At 42.9% G+C, this 22,206-nt stretch overlaps 1 protein-coding gene across 2 annotated transcripts; it reads left to right on the top strand.

Moving 5' to 3' along the window:
- Positions 1 to 2,555: 2,555 nt before the first annotated feature.
- egfl7 (EGF-like-domain, multiple 7) lies at positions 2,556 to 22,202 on the top strand. Of its 2 annotated transcripts, XM_042302502.1 has the most exons (9): positions 3,802 to 4,261; positions 13,022 to 13,271; positions 14,235 to 14,360; positions 16,650 to 16,762; positions 16,840 to 16,935; positions 17,210 to 17,407; positions 19,974 to 20,050; positions 21,132 to 21,294; positions 21,444 to 22,202. In XM_042302502.1, exons 2-9 carry the CDS (start codon positions 13,192 to 13,194, stop codon positions 21,461 to 21,463), a joined length of 873 nt encoding a protein of 290 aa, XP_042158436.1. In that variant the 5' UTR covers positions 3,802 to 4,261; positions 13,022 to 13,191; the 3' UTR covers positions 21,464 to 22,202. The 2 variants fall into 2 exon arrangements, with proteins under 2 accessions (XP_024237664.1, XP_042158436.1); XM_024381896.2 differs by lacking the exons at positions 3,802 to 4,261; positions 13,022 to 13,271 and adding an exon at positions 2,556 to 2,775.
- The last annotated feature ends 4 nt before the right edge of the window (positions 22,203 to 22,206 follow it).

The raw sequence follows: 22,206 nt of genomic DNA, 5'->3' as shown, positions 1-22,206 counted from the left end.
CTAGCTAACATAAATAGCAATACACTGAGGAGACCTAATTAGCTAGCTAAATGAAAAGTGGGAAAAAAAATACAACCAAATATATCTAGCTCTTTCTGCTGGTGCTGCTGCTAATTCTCCTTAATTTTTGAAGAAATTAATTTGTACAAAATTGTTCAGCTATTGTCTTTCTCTCTCTTGGAGTCAACTACTCACCATATTTTATGCACTACAGTGCTAGCTAGCTGTAATTTATGCTTTCAGTACTAGATTACTTATCTGATACTTTGATTGGGTGGAGAACATGTCAGTTCATGCTGCAAGAGCTCTGATAGGTTGGAGGACGTCCTCCGGAAGTTGTCATAATTACTGTGTGAGGGGGTGAGAACCATGAGCCTCCTAGGTTTTAAATTTAAGTCAATGTACCCAGAGGACAGAAGCTAGCTACCCCTGAGAGTGCTGTTGAGGCTATTGTAGAACTTTGTTGCAAAACAGTGTGAATACACTGCATTTATATACTGCTTGCTCTCAAAGTGCAGGAAGTTAACAATCTGTGGCTTAGATTGAACTCAAAGTTGACACAAATGATAAACTAAGCCAAGCATTGCAACAAACTACTACAAATATGAAAGACTGCAACACACCGGCAAGTACAATAGCCTACACATGGAGAGGAACCCAAAGACACATACAGTACCAACCAATACTACTCGCAGTGCTGCCTTGGCTGCAGTCTGCTGGTCTGCAGCTGCTCCCTTCTTCTTAGCAGCCACCCCCTTGGCATCAGTCAACAAGTTCAACTTCAACTTGAGAGTGGAGCATGCTTTATAGACTCAGCAAAAAAAGAAACTTCATCTCACTGTCAACTGTGTTTATTTTCAGCAAACTTAACATGAGTAAATATTTGTATGAACATAACAAGACTCAACAACTGAGACATAAACTGAACAAGTTCCACAGACATGTGACTAACAGAAATTGAATAATGTGTCCCTGAACAACAGGGGGGGGCAGTCTGTATCTGGTGTGGCCACTAGCTGCATTAAGTACTGCAGTGCATCTCCTCCTCATGGACTGCACCAAATTTGCCAGTTCTTGCTGTGAGATGTTACCCCACTCTTCCACCAAGGCACCTGCAACTTCCCAGACATTTCTGTGGGAAATGGCCCTAGCCCTCACCCTCTGATCCAACAGGTCCCAGGTCCCAGACAGGATCAATGGGATTGAGATCCGGGCTCTTCGCTGGCCATGGCAGAACACTGACAAATCACACACAGAACCAGCAGTATGACTGGTGGCATTGTCATGCTGGAGGGTCATGTCAGGATGAGCCTGCAGGAAGGGTACCACGAGGGAGGAGGATGTCTTCCCTGTAACGCACAGCGTTGAGATTGCCTGCAATGACAACAAGCTCAGTCCGCCTCCAAATCGATCCCGCACCAGAGTACAGGCCTCGGTGTAACGCTCATTCCTTCAACAATAAACGCGAATCCGACCATCACCCTTGGCGAGACAAAACCGCGACTCGTCAGTGAAGAGCACTTTTTGCCGGTCCTGTCTGGTCCAGCGACGGTGGGTTTGTGCCCATCGGCGACGTTGTTGCCGGTGATGTCTGGTGAGGACTTGCCTTACAACAGGCCTACTAGCCCTCAGTCCAGCCTCTCTCAGCCTATTGCGGACAGTCTGGAAACTGATGGAGGGATGAAAAGCCAACTGACATTTACTCCTGAGGTGCTGACTTGCTGCACCCTCGACAACTACTGTGGTTATTATTTGACCATGCTGGTCATTTATGAACATTTGAACATATAATATAATTATAATCTCCACCCGGCACAGCCAGAAGAGGACTGGCCACCCCTCATAGCCTGGTTCCTCTCTAGGTTTCTTCCTATGTTTTGGCCTTTTTCTAGGGAGTTTTCCCTAGCCACCGTGCTTCTACACCTGCATTGCTTGCTTTGGGGGGTTTTAGGCTGGGTTTCTGTACAGCACTTTGAGATATCAGCTGATGTAAGAAGGGATATATAAATACATTTGATTTGATATGCAACCCTAAACAGGAAGGGTCTCTATTTACAGTAATAATGTATGCTGATTAAGCCTACGCTGTAACGATGCAATGTAATGAAATCTTTTGTGGGTTAAAATCTGAAGGCCTACAGTACAGTCCAGGGTTGGGATCAATTCAAATTGAAGGCAGTCAATTCAGGAAGTACTGAAATGCCAATGACTTCTCAATAAACTGAAAAGTCGAAGCTTTTCGTTTTTCAATGTTTTTTTTTATGTCAATCACTTCCTAAGTGACTGCCTTTAATTCGAATTAACCCCATCTCTGACAATATTCAGAGCAAGACGCTTTTTCTTGTCCCCTTCAAACTCTGACCGTAGACTATAGGCCTAATGGGGGCAGAGAATGCTTTAAAAGGTAATTGACAAAGGTTCAAGCAGGATGGAGTGTTTGTGCAGTAGAACGGTTTAATCAGCGTGAAACACTCACAGGAATTCCGGTTTGGGATTGTCCATCCAATTCCTGCGTTCCACAGGAAGCTCTGGATAAAAAGCAACTGAAAAACGCCCAAAGGCATTTCATTTCTCTTCATTCGGTTCACGGGGAGCATCTAAACATTAAGCGTTGAGGTTTAATTCTAAGAAAAAAACCGTAGGGACGAGCTAAAAATAAATTGCAACGATGGAAGAGTCCACTAAACTGGCTGTCAAGTGGTCGGAGTTTGTTCCCATGGCAGCATCGGCTCTGCGTGCGCGAGACGCACCACCACATGACCTCATACTGAGGGGGTAAGAAGAGTTTTTTTCGTTTATCTTAACTCATAATTTTGTTAACTTTTGGAGAAAAAAAAACGTATTTACTATACTTATGTAAGATGTTTTAATTGTGTTGACGAAACAACGGTGGCTATTGAGCCCTCTTCTAGGCCTACTGCCAGTATTAAAAAGGACACACATTTTTACATTAGACATGCATAGCCTAACCTTACTTACAACTCAAATGTGACAAATCATTGTCACGTCATTGGGACCCGTTTCGATCAAGCCACAGCCGACCAAGGGCGCGAAACGGAATAGCTTTATGATATGCTATGAGCATTTATGGACCTGTCTAAATGGAAATGACCTTTTCGTCGTGGGTGTGGCACAATGGCGGGGTTGGAGGGGATGTAGCCTATACTTGAGAAAGTAGCTTGAGACATCGGGATACGATTGGCCTTCATGGTATTAACTGAATGCGCTCCCAAGAATTGTGCTAGTCAACTCATTGCAAAAATATATATTTATTAACGTCTGAGAATGTGGTATGCTACAACAACAATTAGCCTACATTTAACAATCTATTTAGAAAGGTGGCATATTTCAACAAAATGTATCACATTTGATGAGAAAATTCCCACAAGGCACTGCTTGAATCAACGTGATTCAACCTAATGAAATTATTGTAACGACCCTGGGTTTATAAGCGCGGAAATCGACTCTGCCGCACGTATATGCTTTTGCGGCACAGTCGATAGCGCCCCGGACCTCGGGCTAGAAGGTCGAGGAATCGAGACCTGCTCCCTGCTGTTTAATAACATTATGTTGAACCAACCTGAATTAGACGTTGAATTGAGGTCTCTGCCCAGTTGGTTGTCATTTTCCCTGGTAGGCCTAGGCTATCAATAGCTCTGCTAGAAATGGACAACAAAATATGAATGTGGATGATGCTATTTTTAGGACCTATTACAGGCTACAGTAGCCCAGTATTTTCAAAAGACGCCCAAACCATATTATCCTTCTCCAATGCAAGGTTCATTCGCTCTTGGCCACGATAGCGCTTGTAATAAATAGCCTACAAATAAATTCAAGTGAAATCTCTTTGTAGTAAAGCAACGCGGGGAGTCCCCCTCGACCCGTCGCGGTTGCGCGATACCCAGCTGGCTCGAGCCGGTGGGGGTGCTGCCGCGGGTACCCCCAATGCGCACTTTGACAGTTAGTAGGTTTGTAGGCTACTCACGGAGACGGAACCTGCATCTGGACTGGCAGAGAGATATTACTACAAGGCTATAACACAAGACGACTCGAAGGGAAACGCTCACTAGGCTACTAACTAGCATAGCGAGTGGATTTGACCGAGGTTTTCCGTTTTGCTAGACCTTTCACATTCTGGACAAGGGAACAGTGCGTTGCTACTTAGCTGCACATGGAACAGTTGTAAGTTTAAAAGCGAAAACGAGTATCACTTAATTTCACTAAATTACAAGGAGCACATTGGAATTACTATATCAGACTTGTAAGTTGCACGTTTTCATTCCATTTCAGCCCATTACGCACATGAATTATATAGCCAATGCGTACGATCCGCTCACTTTTACTTTTGATATGACCATATCAATGATATCATTTCTATAGGCTAAGCTTGTTATACTTTGACTATTATTAATATCGGTAACTTTTGCATTATGTTGTAGGCTACTGAGAATAAGTGGGTATACGTGTCTATGCGTGCGTATGTGTATGCGAAAGTGAGATAGAAAGAAGAGCAAGAGCATCTCTGGCTCAGAGGCAAGTTTGCGGTGTGTGATCTAATGATGAAAGTATTGTAAAACACTGCCGTCTGTTGGCCACTGTAAGAAATGTGTCGCATGTGCCAACTGCTTAATTCTATAATGATGCATTGACTAGACCAGTGTTGCCCTAGCACTTAACAGCTGATTCAAGTAACCAACTTTACTCGGGCAAAAAACAAAACGTGCACCCAGGGTAGGCCCCAGGACCGACTTTGGGAAACCTTGGACTAGACTAGACCAGGGCAATGGGCATGTTCCATCCATTGAGTGTTGGTATAGCTGTTGTTTACTTTGAATACCAAGCTCATTAGCATCAATAACAATATTTTAAGATCTCAACTAGATCAATATTTACCTGAGTTCACAGCCTCGTCTCATAGACTAGATGTAACATAGTAAACGTAAATCCTAGACACTCAAATTAGTAAAATATGTTAGATTTTTGTAAGGTTACATAAGACAGATGGTTACTTAAGGCAAAAACGAAATTAGGGTGGTTGGTCAGGGTGGATGGGTGGGCGTATAACGCATATGTCTAACCACCAAGAGATTGTGAGTTCGAGTCTCATCACGGACAACTTTAGCATTTTTGCTAATTAGCACCTTTCTCTCTACTTAGCATGTTAGCTAACCACCCAGTGGTGGAAAAAGTACCTAATTGTCATACTTGAGTACAAGTAAAGATACCTTAACAGACAATGACTCAAGTAAAAGTGAAAGTCACCCAGAAAAATACTACTTGAGTAGAAGTCTAAAAGTATTTGATTTTACATATACTTAAGTATCAAAAGTAAAAGTATAAATCATTTCAAATTCCTTGTATTAGGCAAACCAGATGGCACGATTTTTTACATTTTTAATTTTGGATAGTCAGGGGCACACTCCAATGAGTCTGCAAAATCATAGGCAGTAGGGATGTTCTCTTGATAAGTATGTGAATTGCACCATTTTCCTGTCCTGTCAAGCATTCCAAATCAAACTAGTACTTTTGGGTGTCAGGGTAAATGTATGGAGTAAAAAGTACATTCTTTTCTTCAGGAATGTAATGAAGTAAAAGTTGTTAAAAATGTAAATAGTATAGTACAGATACACCAAAAAATGACTTAAGTAATAATTTAAAGTATTTTTCTGGAGTACTTTACAACACTGCACTTCCCCTAACCCTAACTTTAACCCTTTTTAGCTTTCCCCTAACCTTAACCTTTTTAGCTAACCATTTCCTTAACACTTTTTAGATAACCCTTCCCCTAACCTTAACCTTCTAACCCCTAGCCTAGATTACATTAGCCAACTAGCTAATGTTAGCCACCTAGCTAGATTCGTAGCATATCAAACGTTTTGCAAATTCGTAACATATAATACAAATTGTAATTCGGAACATTTCATATGAAATGGCCGATGAACAGCCACAAATTAATACAGACCACATGAAACATAATATATCACATTAAATGGAGAGGCATGAATTTACGTACAGAATAATACAAAATACTCTGAGTCCAGGTTGGAGTTCAGAGGATTTGAGCAATTAACCCATTTATCGGTCCAGGTGAAGCTGTTCAGTTTTGTTTTGTGTGGCCAGGTCTGATTTGAGTACTGTGTTCTCGGCTGGGGAGAGTTGTGGTTAGATCGTGCTACGTGTGAACTGAAGATGAACTCAGTGTGAACTGTGTGTGTTTTAGGGCTCCATGCAGTCAGGGAAGATACACAGCATGTCTCAGTCAATGGCATTGGTTTATGATTCTGCCAGTGTCAAATCCCCTCCTCATGCACTCTCACAGATCCCCAGGGGTATGACATAATTCTCTTAGGTAATCCATTCAGGAAGACAGAGGTGTGTGCTCTTCATCTTACAACCCATACACTTTATCTGAACATGGAAACGGCAGTGACTTTTGACCTACCCTTATCCTGCCCACTCTTCCCATTTTTATATTTGAGTAATTTAGCAGACACTCTTATCCAGAGCAACTTACAGTAGTGAGTGCATACATTTTTCATTTATTTTCCCCTGTACTGGTCCTGAGAATTGAACCCACAACCCTGGTGTTTTTTACATATCCCAACTCCGAAACGGGAGTGGGGTCATGGCCAGGGTCTGCTAATATCAACAGCAACCCTGGAGCAATTAGGGTTTAGAGCCTTGCTCAAGGGCACATGGACAGATTTTTCACCATGTCGGCTCGGGGATTCGAACTATCAACCTTTCAGTTACTGGCCCAATGCTCTAAACTAGGGGTGGGCAACTCCAGTCCTTGAGGGCCTGATTGGTGTCACACTTTTTCTCAATCCCTAGCAAACACAGCTGATTAATCAAATTGCATTCTAAACTGAGGATCATGATTAGGTGATTATTGGAGTCAGGTGTGTTAGCTGGGGCTGGGGAAAAACTGTGACACCAATCAGGCCCTCAAGGACTGGAACTGCCCACCCCTGCTCTAAACGTTAGGCTACCTGCCTTCCCCTACCATCCCCTCTCTCTTTCCACAGGGGAGGAACCCTCAGACACAGATGTGCTAGTCTCTTCCCCCACCCAACCCACCGTCCATAACGCCTCCTTGGGCCCGACCTTGGTAACCCCCCAACAGGCATGTTGTGTTGTCAGCTGATCCCACTGTCTGAAGCCATTAGGGAGATATCCTCCATACAGGGATTCACAGAGCCTCACTCCTCAGACTTACACTTAGACAGATAGACAGCCCCCAGCCACTATCATCGTCTGTCTGTCTGTCGGTCAGCATGGACCTCTGCCTAGGTGGGCTCACCTGGGACACAGCAAAGAGAAGGGCGGTGGAAGGGGGGCACTGAGATATTGGAGTATGGGGTAAAGGGAAAAATGTTTTTATGGGTCTTTATTGCCTAAAAGTCTTTCCTATATGGTGCTTTATCACCTGTGGAGGTGAGTGTCATGTTGTGTCTGTTGTGCAGGGAGAGTGAACCCAGGCATTGGCTGCTTGGCTTAATATGTTTCTATTAGAGAGGATCATGTCTGTAGAAATAGATTGTATGTAACCAACAAGGTTGTAGGTTCAATTACGTGTTGATATCATCCACCTATATCTCAGCCAGAGGTTGTTACATGTACTATATATTCCCTGTGGGAGTATGACTCCGACTATTGGCAGCAGTAGCCAGTCTCACAACCTTACATTTAACTACAATCTAATCATCGGCAACACAGCTGCTGGCTATGATGTTCTCAAACCACACCAGGCACTTTGTCAGGAAGCAAGGCTGTGATAGCTGCACACCTTAAGGTCTTTTTTGATACTTAAAATTTGCACTTGATCTACTCTAAAGATAAGAGCAGACTGGAGCTATGCTGTACTGTACTATTGCTGTGGCGATTTGTGAATGAACCCAAGCTGTGTAAGGTTTGCGTGTTTGCTCTCTGGGCGTAGAGCCAATAGAGGATCTGAGAGACATGCACGCTGTCAGCCAGGGCTTAGCGGCACCTCCAGCCTAACTCTGTCTATCTCCAAAATGGCACCCTGTTACCTATATAGTGCATTCTTTTGACCAGGGCTCATGGGGCTCTGGTCAAAACTAAAGTATGGTGACATTTACAACGCAGACTAACTCTTTGTTCCCTATCAGGCTAGCCGCTAGCCCAAGGCTAAGAGCAAACACCCAGGGTAACATTAGTGTTATGCTATTGGCTACAACAAGAACCAAGGCCCTGGCCTATATAGGATCAACTCCAGGTCTGCTTCTGCATCCCAAATGGCACCCTATTTCCTATATAGTGCACTACATTTGACCTGAGTCCTATGAGCCCTGGTAAAAAAGTAGTGCATTATGTAGGGAATAGGGTGCCATTTGGGATGTATCCCAGGTTAACTGTAGTGCCATCTTGGAGGCTAAATCAAAATTCAGAGCCAGAGTACCCCCAGCTCTTCTGAAGGTTAACCAAACTCCTGCTATAGTTCTCCATCAATCTAACAGAGTGGAACGGGAGCTAGGAAGAGATTATGGGACAGAGCTGGAGGTAGACCTCTCTTAACTTCATGTTCTGAGAGATGGGCCAGTCCACCCTGGCCTCACACAGGATCTGTCTCTGTGTGTGTATGTACATGCGCGTCATGTGTATGCATGTGTGTGTGTGTCGCCTTGGTATCTGTGTGTCTGTGGGTCAATAGACAATATAACAGAGCTATAATAATGTCCAGGGTTTTAGGGTGGATCAGGGGTTCAGATAAAACCACTTAACCAGCTATACGGTCTCTTAGGGCCTCATCATCCAGACTGCCCTGTTGGCTCCATGGCTGTCCCAAATGGCACCCTATTCTCTACATAGGGTTCTGGTCAATAGTAGTGTACTATCTGCCCTGGTCAAAAGTAATGCACTATATAGGAAATAGGGTGGCATTTGGGGAACACCGCATGATGCCACCTTTCTCCCTGGGGCCTGGCTGTGGTGGGGAGTGATGGGTTAACAGCCCTCTAATGACAGGTCATCATCCAGGGACCGTAGGGGTGCAGTGTCGGAGGAGTCCACAGGATGTTGGTTAGCAGGGAACATTAACCCAGCAGAGAGAGCATGGTCAATGTTTATACCCACACACACACACACACACACACAACCTACCGCCCTGAGCACCCGACAAACAATCTAGCTCAGACACTCAGCATGAAGCACAAACATGGCTCAAATCATCTTTACAGTCAGTGGCAAACAGTGTTCTGAGCGGAGGGGGTACAGTAACCACCAACGTGCTAAATCTGGTTACTGCACCCCCTTACTGCTGCTACCTGTTGTCTGAACTCATTCACTTTTATGACAACCATGTTTAAAATCACCCACCAGGGAAGCACAATCAAATCTATTTTAAACAACTCATAAAATCGGGGAATCGTTATATAAATAAATGGGTTGATTACGTTAAGCTTTTCAAGATGAAGAGCTCTGCCGTTCATACAAAGAGCTGTGGTAGGGAAACTGGAGTCACGTAACAAACGAAAGAGAAAGTATATAGCTATATATTATGAATACAGTGAAAATATGACCTGTGTGAATTAGGGTTAAATATTTTCCCGGTATTTTTACAAATGTTTCATCCCGAGAATAAATCACTTTTCTCCTGGGTAACCCGCTATTTCTCGCCAAAACCGGAAAGGTCATTTAAAAGCATGATAAAGCATATAAATAAACCTATGTCTGGATTTGATTAGAGCTTTGATCGAAGACCCAAAAAAGCCCAAATGATTGTGCTGTTATCCAATACATATATGATAGTTGCTACTGCACATTACACATGACAGAAAAACATAAAAGCCTATAGATGTAGCTAGCTACAGTGGGGCAATAAAGTATTTAGTCAGCCACCAATTGTGTAAGTTCTCCCACTTAAAAAGATGAGAGAGGCCTGTAATTTTCATCATAGGTACACTTCAACTATGACTGATAAAATGAGAAGAAAAAAATCCAGAAAATCACATTGTAGGATTTTTAATGAATTTATTTGTAAATTATGGTGGAAAATAAGTATTTGGTCACCTACAAACAAGCAAGATTTCTGGCTCTCACAGACCTGTAACTATATTACTGTGCGGTGCAAATAAATCAATAAATAATAAGTACTGTATTTTACTGGATTATATGACTGGAATTACACACATTGTTCCATCCTTGATAAAGCAGGGAGAGAACATGCGATTCTGTTGTAGCACATGCGGCCTAAAAAGTTACAAGTATCGGCTAGCAAAATGGATTTTAGTTTTGAAACATAATAAGGCCTATTTGTATAATTAGTAGGCTGACGCATACATACCTAATGTTATTAGCCTGCTTCCTCTTTCTCTCTCTGTTGTCGCTTAATTCCTTCCTTGCTTTCAACAGTTAAATTAAATAACTTTTGTTGTCCTTATCTCCATCATTCTAATGACATCCTTGAATAATATAGGACTAGAATTAGATGCAGAAGGCTTTCACTTCTCTTCACGAACATTGAATGGTTATGGGTCTGAATAAATAACTGCTATAGCCTACCACCATCGCGTGTTCACTCTTCTTTCAAACTACCCATGAGTTGTTCTATTGGCTGCTGTATTTAACATTCAGCAAACAAGAGCTTCCGTCCCTCGTCGAATAGTCTATTGGTATAAAAAATGATGTCCAGCAAGGTATTCTAGTCTAGCTTTTCCTGCATGTGACTCCAAGAGCTAAGGAGCCTTTTGAAGAGCGATGATGAGATGATAGGTCTACATGCATTGTGAACTATGCTCCATACTGAGATGGGCTGTCTATCCCCACCCTGAGCGTTGATGAATACTTTCCGAAGGCACTGTATAATTTAACAGTTCACTTTTCACGCCATGCTGTTCATATAAATCATTTATTATAATTTGCTGGTTTGTCATCGTTATTTATCCCGGGAAAAGGAAGTGGTTTTGGGCAGTAAATCTCGGGAACCGGGTTCCCGCCATTCAACTCTAGTGTAAATGTTGAGTCATTTGCTGTGAAGTGAAATTAATGTCAGTGCTGGTATGTTAATCACTGGCACATTTCTTATTATACAGAGCGAGTCGTACTGAGTCTCTGACTTTAATTCTCTCTTTCTGTGTGTGTCCACCTCTACCCCATTCCATTACAACATTTTAGTTCCAGGATTCAATCCGATCATCCCTTTTTGGCTATGCACCATTTAAAGGTGATGTTACCGCAGTCGCAGAGATGGCATTCAAATTAAACGCTGCAGATGTTGGCTCGATCAGAAATGTAAACTGCGCAACAACGTGGATCTTCCGGATTGAATCCTGGCCTTATTTTAGTAACAGAGCTACACTCTCCACTGCAGATTCAACCTCATCATTGTATTAAAACTAGAGGTTGACCGATAATGATTTTTCAACGCCGATACCGATTATTGGAGGACCAAAAAAGCCGATACCGATTAATCGGCCAATTTTTGTTTTTTTTGTTTTTGTAATAATGACAATTACAACAATACTGAATGAACACTTATTTTAACTTAATATAATACATCAATAAAATCAATTTAGCCTCAAGTAAATAATGAAACATGTTCAATTTGGTTTAAATAATGCAAAAACAATGTTGGAGAAGAAAGTAAAAGTGCAATATGTGCTATGTAAGAAAGCTAACGTTTCAATTCCTTGCTCAGAACATGAGAACCTATGAAAGCTGGTGGTTCCTTTTAACATGAGTCTTCAATATTCCCAGGTAAGAAGTTTTAGGTTGTAGTTATTATAGGAATTATAGGACTATTTCCCTCTATACCATTTGAATTTCATTAACCTTTGACTATTGGATGTTCTTATAGGCACTTTAGTATTAGCGCACGCTAATTAGCTAGCAATTTCACTTCGGTTTCACCAGCCTCATCTCGGGAGTTGATAGATTTTAAGTCATAAACAGCGCAATGCTTGATGCACAACGAAGAGCTGCTGGCAAAATGCACGAAAGTGCTGTTTGAATGAATGTTTACGAGCCTGCTTCTGCCTACCACCGCTCAGTCAGATACTTGTATACTCAGTCAGATTATATGTAACGCAGGACACGCTAGATAATATCTAGTAATATCATCAACCATGTGTTTACTAGTGATTATGATTGATTGTTTTTTACAAGATAAGTTTAATGCTAGCTAGCAACTTACCTTGGCTTACTGCATTCGCGTAACAGGCAGACTCCTTGTGGAGTGCAACGAGAGAGAGGCAGGTTGTTATTGCGTTGGACTAGTTAACTGTACGGTTGCAAGATTGGATCCCCTGAGCTGACAAGGTGAAAATCTGTCGTTCTGCCCCTGAACAAAGCAGTTAACCCACCGTTCCTAGGTCATCATTGAAAATAAGAATGTGTTCTTAACTGACTTGCCTAGTTAAATAAAGGTATACAAATGAAATAAAAATTGACAAAAAAATCGGCGCCCAAAAATACCGATTTCCAATTGTGATAACTTGAAATCGGCCCTAATTAATCGACCATTCCAATTTTTTTTTTAAATTTAATTTTTATTTTACCTTTATTTTACTAGGCAAGATTAATCGGTCGACCTCTAATTAAAACAGTATGTACATCATCTGTTTTAACTTAAAGTATTACATAACCCATTGCTCTTTATGTTACACTATCACTCCAGAACTTGATTTGAGGTTCAAGTCAAGCAGTAAGTATGTTTTCTGGAATGGTGTGGGAACTGATATTTTGAGTGTTGTTTGGAGATGGATTCTGTTTGAGTGTTTATAAATGGGGGTAACACTTAAGCCTTCCACATCAGCTATGAGAGTGGAGAAGTAAGCTAGAACTCTCTCTGATGTGAGAACTCAGTGAACTTCTTTCTATCATGGTTTCTCTAAAAGGTTAGATGTTGATATGACTGACTGGGATTCAAACCCGGATTGTCTGCATCACAAGTGGAGTGGAAACGTCAAGTGGAAATGCATGAAAAAGAGTGAACAGAAGTTACTCTTCACTTCCTGAACCCAAACTTCTGTGTTTGTCCCTCTCTGTGTACCTACAGGTAGTTGGCATCCTCCTCCTAGAAGTCTAAAACAAGGCTCTAACATCAGAGAGAGAGACACAGCCACAGCCCTTCTCCCCTTCCCCTCATCCTCCTTTCTTCTCCCATTGGACAGAGAGAGAGAGAGAGAGAGGGAAAGAGCGAGTGAAAGTGAGAAAGAATAGGGAGACATGTACCAAACACTCCTCCTCTCCTCCTCGCTCTTCATCCTCTATGTGACGGCCACTCCACAGTTCCACGGTCACCACGGGTAACAGCTCCCTCATTCCATTTCTTGTGTTTGTTATTGGTCGTCACCCATTATTGGTCCCTGGGATAGCTCGGTTACATAGGCCTCTAGCTTCAGTTACACACCAATCATTTATAGAGTTAATTGTGGGCTATATATTTAGAATGGTTATTTGCTTCACTTGGCATTCTCACCCTGAGTAAATGTATACTGATAGTCCAGATAACAGTTAAACATTTACGACGGTGACATGTTGTATTAGACCGATGTCAACTCTATGGAGATGCAGGTTCTTTGAGATCTCAGTTGATTTGGCCAGAGAAGAAAACAAACTACAACCCTTACAAAAGATCAAAGGGTGATGAAAGGTTAGAGGTGACTCTCACCTCAAGACAGGTTCAGTGGCGATAACATTGGCCAGTCAGCATCAATTACATGTCAGTTAACTGCCACTGACACAGAGACCTCGAGGTCACGTCATCAACTGAGGGTTAAAATGCTTGACGGACTGATTAGTTCTCAGACTGGTTAAGAGAGACCACCACAGCAGGTTTTAAACCCAGTCTCAAACTGTCCCCTGACACGGCACATTCTATATGTGAATGCTTCAGAGGTAATCAACAGTAAGTGGTGTAATTTCACATTTTAAACCATTACGATTCCTGTCAGTAATTTCACTTCCAACATTAAGCAAATTGTTAATTTGACGATAAAGAATTGTGATTATGTTGAATTTCATGACTTGGAGTGTAGCTAGCTGTTAAACCTAACACAGTGACAGACTGATGACAGCAGAGACAGTCCTAATTTAATATAATATATGCCATTTAGCAGATGCTTTTAACAGTCAAGCATGCATTACTTTTTTACATATGGGTGGTCCCAGGAATCAGACCCACAATTCTCATATGTTCCAAAGAATACCTCACTAGTCTCTACCTGTGTGAGTGATCTCACCTGTGTGTTCCTATGTGTGTGTTGCAGGAGGAGGGTGTGTGGCAGAGATATTCATCACAGCAGTGTCATCACGATGACCGAGTCGTTCGTCCAGCCCGTTCACAAACCTTACATCACCCTATGTCAGGGGCACCGCCTCTGTAGCACCTACAAGTAAGTGACACAGCCATGACTCTCATGACCACTACTGTTGCTATCACTGTCAATATCTCTATCGCTGTCAATATTTCTATCGCTGTCAATATTTCTATCGCTGTCAATATTTCTATCGCTGTCAATATTTCTATCGCTGTCAATATCTCTATCGCTGTCAATATTTCTATCGCTGTCAATATCTCTATCGCTGTCAATATCTCTATCGCTGTCAATATTTCTATCGCTGTCAATATCTCTACTAATATCTCTCTATCACTGTCAATATCGCTATCGCAGTCAATATCGCTATCGCAGTCAATATCGCTATCGCAGTCAATATCGCTATCGCAGTCAATATCGATATAAATGTCAATATTTCTATCGCTGTCAATATCTCTATCGTTATCAATATCTCTACTAATATCTCTCTATCACTGTCAATATCGCGATCACTGTCAATATCGCTATCGCAGTCAATATCGCTATCGCAGTCAATATCGCTATCGCAGTCAATATCGCTATCGCAGTCAATATCTCTATCGCTGTCAATATCTCTATCGATATCACTGTCGATATTGCTGTCAATATCGCTATCACTGTCAATATCTCTATCGCTATCACTGTCTCTATCGTTATCAATATCACTATCATTGTCTCTGTCACTGTCAATATCGCTTTTGCAGTCAATATCGCTATCGCAGTCAATATTTCTATCGCTATCACTGTCAATATTTCTATCGATATCACTGTCAATATCTCTATCGATATCGCTATCACTGTCAATATCGCGATCACTGTAAATATCTTCATCTCTGTCAATATCGCTATAACTGTCAATGTTTCTATCACTGTCAATATTGATATAGCTTTCAATATCTCTATCACTGTCAATATCACTACCAATATCTTTCTATCACTGTCAATATCGCGATCACTGTAAATATCTCTATCTCTGTCAATATCTCTATCGCTATAACTGTCAATGTTTCTTTCACTGTCAATATTGATATAGCTTTCAATATCTCTATCGCTATCACTGTCAGTATCGCTGTCATTATCTCTAGCACTGTCAATATCACTACCAATATCGCTATCACTGTCAATGTCTCTATCACTGTCAATGTCTCTATCACTGTCAATATCTCTATCGCTCTCAATATCTCTATTGCTATCACTGTCAATATTGCTATCACTGTCAATATTGCTATCGCTAGCAGACTTAGTCATGCGACTTTGTTTTTTTTGTGTATGTATGGGAATCAAACCCGCCATCATCTACCAACTGAGCTACAGAGGACCACATATTTAACATTGTCTATACCTGCTGACCTCAGCCAACATCAGGCAATACATTCATCTCTGACACAGAAGATGTTAAGGGGAATTTATACATTATTTTACAATGTTTATTTGTTAGCAGGGCTATACTCTAAAGAAGGTAGAGAGCTCCTGATATGTTTTGACAGAGGAGTCTTATCCCTCCAGGTGAAGACCTGCCACTGTCCTCGCTACCACTGTCCTCTCTGTTGTATCGCTTTCTCTGTTCATCTCTCTCTCTACCCCCCGCCTCCATGTCTCTCTCGCGCTTTCCCTCTTTCTCTCCCCCTTTGTCTCTCTCTGGCTCACTCCCTCTCCCCCCCCCTCTCTTTCTAAGTCTCTCTTTCATATCATACTCATACACAGAAGTGGGTCATGGCGGTACATATTTTGGTGGAATATAAATATCAAGCAATTTGTGTAACTACGGGAAATGAACAGCCAGCCCACAGAGACCACTGCTGTGTTTATCTTGGACAACCTCTCCCTCTGTGCTTACGCACTCTTTCATTCTTTCTCTCTCGCTCTCTCTCTCCGCAGCAGCAGACTGCTCCCAGCCGACAACCATAATTATAAACTTTTCTTCCCACCATGAGACTGATGTTATTGATTAATTTGTGAGATCTTTTGTGAGGCTATTTTTCTCTTTCCTGCTCTCTTTCCCTTTTTCTCTCTGAGGACAATGCCAGGAAACATTTCAGCAGATCTCAGTGTAACAGCAGAACCCAGAACTGGCTTGGTGTCAACCTCACCCCCTGCCATCCTTTCCACATCCTCCCCCTCTTGTCACACACACTTGGTAACCATTGGTCCATGGTCCAGCCTAATATACCTGTGTGTCCATGTCTGCTGACAAGGAGAAAACTCTAGGAGCTCTGCACGCACACAGTGGTTCTCAGAATCATCACTCAAACCTATTTAAGTGGCTCTGTGTGGGCAGTAAAGACCTTGTCTGACCTAGCTGTAACTTTCTGTTGTGTGTTTCTCCAGGACAGTGTACAGGGTGGCGTACCGTCAGGTGGCCAGAGCAGTGCCAGTCTCACACTCTTACCCAGAATGCTGCCCGGGTTGGCGACGACTCCACTCACACAACTGTAACCAAGGTAATAGGGGTTTACACTCTCCTAGCATCCCGTATGTGTGCATGTTCATTTTTGATTATTCTCTCTGTCCTCTCCAGCGGTGTGTGGCCAGTCCTGTGTGAACGGAGGAACATGTTTAAGACCCAACCACTGCGCCTGTCCTCTGGGATGGATGGGTCGTCACTGCCAAACAGGTACACACACACACACACACACACGCTCTTGCACGTACACACAGTACGTTGCACGTACACACAGTCTTGTACAGCTAACCTTGTGGATAGCTGTACAATTCAGTCCCATTCAAAATCCTATTTTCGCTAAGCCTGTACTCTTACCTTTATAACCTTAAACCTAACCCTAGTTCTTAACCCTAAAACTTACCCTAGCTCCTAACCCTAACCCTTAACGTAATTCTAACCCTAACAATATCAGTGACACCCAGTCTCTCCTCCCTCTCTCTGTCAGATGTGGATGAGTGCAGTGAGCAGCAGCCTTGTTCTCATCAGTGTGTGAACATGGCAGGCAGCTACCACTGTGTGTGTAGAGAGGGCTACAGGCTGGCAGGAGACACACACTCCTGTGAGAACCTTCCTCCTCCTGCCTCTTCCACCCACCCCAGTCAAGAAGCAGCAAACGATCACAGGCCCCTCTCCAGTGATACAGGTACACCTCCACCATTATCTTTATCTGCAGACATGATAATCAAATGTGTGTGTGTGTGTGTGTGTGTGTGTGTGTGTGTGTGTGTTTCAGCAAAGCCTCCAATGGGAGTGAAGAAGAGGACAGACAGGACCACAGCCAGGCTCTTGGTCCATTATTACTTTTGGTACGCGCTATGCCAAACTCTACTCGTACCGTGAGTAATAATGCACTGAGACTGGTGCACACTGCAAAGTGGACCGCATGCAGTCAACAACCAACAAGGTGTGGTGGTGTATGTTATGACCAGATGGACCACACTGATAACCAGTATAAACAACAATTGATAGACCAACTGCGGTCAGCAACCAACAGTTTGTGGTCATGTACAGTATGGTATGACCTGATGAACCATGCTGATAACCACTGTTTGTACATCAGCTAGCTGTTTGATGTAAGACCAGGGATGGGCAGCTTTGACGGGGGTGGGGGCTAAAAATTTGAACTCATCATGAGGGGCCGCAGTGGCTCGTGGGTCACGTTCCATACCCACACATGCAGTCAAAGCCAGCCCTAGGCTTTTGGGGCCAGGGGCCCTAAGCTAAATGTTGTTATACTATTCTAACTATCCACAGGTGGGGGGCAGTTGCCCATCCCTGATGTAGACCTTTCTTCCCCATCTTTAACATAGGAAAACTTCTTACCATTCCAAAACGTTCCTTTAGTATGCAGTGAAACATCCTCCTCTCCCACACTTTCACACACTCAAGCTATTCTCTAAACTGCTGCATATCACTGAAGAAAAGGGAAAAAACAGCTCCCATAGATGTGCTGTGTTTGGCGTAACTCAGCAACAGGCTAAAACAACCTCCCATGTCTAGAAGTGGCTGGATGGAACCCAAAGAAATTCCCATTTCTCTCAGACTGTTAGCCAGTAAGTAAACTGTAGTATGATGAGCATACAGTACACACATAAAGAAAAACTAATCATTTCCTCTACCTCTAGATTGTCTTACACACTAAACTACACAAAGAGAGAAAAACAGCAGTAAAAAAACAGATGTTACAGATTGTACTTGGTGAAGGTGACGCAGGGGGAATATGTGCAGGTCCAGTACAGTTCTGTTCTCCAGGCCAACAAAGTGCAAGGTCAGCAGGCTGCTGCAGCATTAACATCAGCAGCAGTATTGTCTTGGTTAATGGCCCTATTATATCCATGAACTGTTCATATCCAGGCTGAGGTATGATGTTGATGAAGATCACCAAGACAAACAAGGGAATAAATGCCCTGCTCAGACCTTAACAGCACTCGTCTGAATCCCTCCCATCTTTTTTCTTCCTTCTCGGTCTCTCTCTCTTCTTGGCCGGAACTTGCGCTCTCATTCCAGCTTCATCAACTTCATCTGCTGGGGGTCGCCTCCCTCCCACCCCCCCTCCCTTTCGACTCTTGTCCACATCTGGGAGAGATTGAGTTGTTCTCAGCCTTAGCTCCGTGACTGACCGGGGGGAGACGTGGGGTTTGTACCCAGCTCTGAGCCCATAGCTCTGGGGACCTGTCATGGTGAACAGGGGGACACTCGGTGGCTGGTTGGACTCAGGCCAACTTAGCTCACCCCTCCTTTTCTTGTAACTGATACAGGACAACATGTTTAGCCATGATGGACTGTGTGTATTATTCATAGTGCCCTCTCTTCCAGTTACATGGTGTGTGTGTGTGTCATTTCCTCATATCCTCTGCCCCTTTTGCAGTCTTAAGTTATGGATTTGTTACCGGCTTCACCCCTAGCACTGAATTCCCCAGCCAGCTTGTGGTTCTCTTCCCATTTGTTTCATAGCTCTGAGACTGAGGCCCCCTCTGTCTGCTTATGAATCACTCTGGAGCAGGATCGGAGTAAGATGCTGAAGTCATTATCCATCTCAAAGACATGTCACAAGTCCAAGCTTCACCCTAGTCATAGACTGTTCTCTGTGCTACCATACGGCAAGAGGTACCGGAACGCCAAGTCTAGGTCCAAGAGGCTTCTAAACAGCTTCTACCCCCAATCCATAAGACTCCTGAACAGCTAATCAAAGGGCTACCCAGACCCCTCTTTTATGCTGCTGCTACTCTCTGTTTATAATCTATGCATAGTCACTTTAACTCTACCTACATGGACATATTACCTCTATAGCCTGGCTTGTTATTTTACTGCTGCTGTTTAATTTTTTAAACTTTTATTTTAAATTTTGTACTTGTCTATTTTTTTATCTAACACTTCTTTTTTCTTGAAACTTCTTAAAGCATTGTTGGTTAAGGGCTTGTAAGTAAGCATTTCACTGTAAGGTCGCACCTGTTGTATTCGGTGCATAATATTTGATTTGATCTGTCCCCAAAGCTTTGTAAACTAACCCTACTGGGTCATATTCAGTAGGGTTCACTGTAGCAAAACATTTTGCAACAGAACATAAAAATCTGTGTTCTTATTGAAGCAGGTCAGGTAGTGCCTCATAGTTTTCAAAAAGTTTTCTCCCAATACACGACCCCATTGTGTAGATAGAGGGTGTCTTAAATACTGGTGATCCACAGTGTGATTGTGTGTATTGTCTACAGGTGGAGGGTATGGGCTGACTGAGAACGTAACAGAGGAGGTCCAGAGCCTGAAGAACAGAGTAGAGCTGCTGGAGCAGGTACAACAGCACCCCCTGTTCTCTACCATCACCTGCACACACAGCTTTGTTTTGGGGAATTTTCAGGACTTTCTGGGGAGTAAAAATGTATTTCCATTCAAAATTCTATTTTCCCTAACCCCAAACTCTAAACCTAACCTTAACCTCAAACCCTAAACCTAACCTTTACGCCAAAAATAGCATTTTAACAAATTCAGGACATTTAAACATATATATATTATTTTCCTACCTTGTCAGAACATTCTGGTGACTTGTCAGAACATTCTGGTGACTTGTCAGGAGATTGTGGTCCTGATAAAGTAGGAAAACGTGTACACACACATTCACTCTCTCACAAACAGGCGTACATACCCTCTCCCTTCCTATCCTTGTAAAGTCCCCCTTAAACCCTTACCAGTACCCCTCTAGCATCTCCCACCCACTCTGAGCCAGCGCCAGGCAGACACACGTTAGACTGTTACGCTGGTGTATTATCAAATACCACTCAAGATGTAATCATGAACTTTGTTAACCAACAGAGAACACACGCACTCACAAAACCCAGCATCCTTTGAAATGCCAGACTGTCATAGTGACCTTTTAAACGTCTTTTTAGTTTTTCATTAGAAGTCATGTCGTTAATGCTCGGTGGATTACAGTAAAAGTGAATGAGGAGATGCAGGCAGCTGAAATGGGAGGATCCGTATAATATAGCAGTACTTTCACATTACAGCGACCGCTGTGATGGCGAGACGGATTGTGTTGGGATTTGTTGCCAATAGGAAAATAAATTGTATTGCTGTCATCCTCTCTGTTGTTGTTAGTCACATACACTACATATACTAAACCCCCTCATCTTTTCTCCCTGCCACTGCCCTCTCCCTCTCCCCTCACTCTTCCCTTCTCTCTACTACCTCCCTCTTCCAAACCTCTCCTCTTTCTCCTGCCTCCCTCTTCCAAACCTCTCTCTCTTGCCTCCCTCTTCCAAACTTCTCTCTTGCCTCCCTCTTCCAAACTTCTCTCTCCCCATCTCCTCTCACACATCTCTTTCCTCATCTCCTCTCTCTCTATCTCCTCTCTCCCTCCCTTTTCACCTCTCCAGAAGCTCCAGTTGGTCCTGGCCCCTTTCACCAGTCTGTTCCCCATGTCGCTGGACGAGGGCGTGTCTGAGAAAACCAGCTTCCTGTCCCACTCCTTCCAGCAGCTGGATCGCATCGACTCGCTCAGCGAACAGGTCGGCTTCCTCGAGGAACGCCTCGGAACCTGTGAGTGGATAAAGACAAAGTTTCAAACATTTTTTCATTGTACTCCTCTTGTTGGACAGGACAAAGTGGGAATATAATGGCTTGAAGTGGATGTGAAGTGATTTGGTTGACTATGGATAGTAACATTGATTTGTCCTTTGTTGCTAAAGGTTCCTGCCAAGAGAATTAGAAACAACAGGACTGGGTCACCCTCACCAACCAGATATCTCCACACAAGTCTGAGTCCACAACACAATAGGAATGAATGCCCCAGCCCAGCGATATGGGAGGATGAGGATGAACATTAGCAGAACATAGGCCTACTCAGTGTTTGTGTATTCCTGTTCCTATACCAGCCCAAAGGCTAACTCGAACACTAGCTCTGATGGACAACCCTGTCATGTGCTATGTCAGTGACACATACAACCCTTTTAAGTGTCCCTTTCCTTCACTCCTAACAGCATAATTTCATGTCATTGCTGTATTACGGAGACATAGAAGAGCATATAGCATCACCACCGGTGACGGTTACAGGGGCCTCATTCTACCATTAGCACATTACCTGAGAGTCGAAGTTCAAACTGCCAATTTCACTCTGAAGTATCTGGTTTCCATGTTTTAGGTTCACATCAGTCTACTGTCAGAGCCCCCATGGTGGGGTTCGCATGGACATCTGTATTTATGTATTTAAGTTAGAATTCCTTGTGCTTATTTCATAGAGCTACAATAGTTAGTTTACTTTTTTTTTACCTTGTTTTGTAACTTTTTGTAATAAAATTGATTAAATCAAAAATGTCTGGTAGAGGATGTGTGTCTGCTCCACGTGGAAGAACAAGAGATCTCATTTGAACACTCAATGAACACATTACTTGTTGCCGATTTCAATTCTATGGAGAGTTAAGAAACAGTAATAAAGCTCTACAACAGCTCCTT

This window comes from Oncorhynchus tshawytscha, linkage group LG20 (assembly GCF_018296145.1).
Source record: "Oncorhynchus tshawytscha isolate Ot180627B linkage group LG20, Otsh_v2.0, whole genome shotgun sequence".
Taxonomy (NCBI): domain Eukaryota; kingdom Metazoa; phylum Chordata; class Actinopteri; order Salmoniformes; family Salmonidae; genus Oncorhynchus; species Oncorhynchus tshawytscha.
Note: the sequence above shows the minus strand (reverse complement) of the source record. Positions and strands in the feature narration are given on the sequence as shown.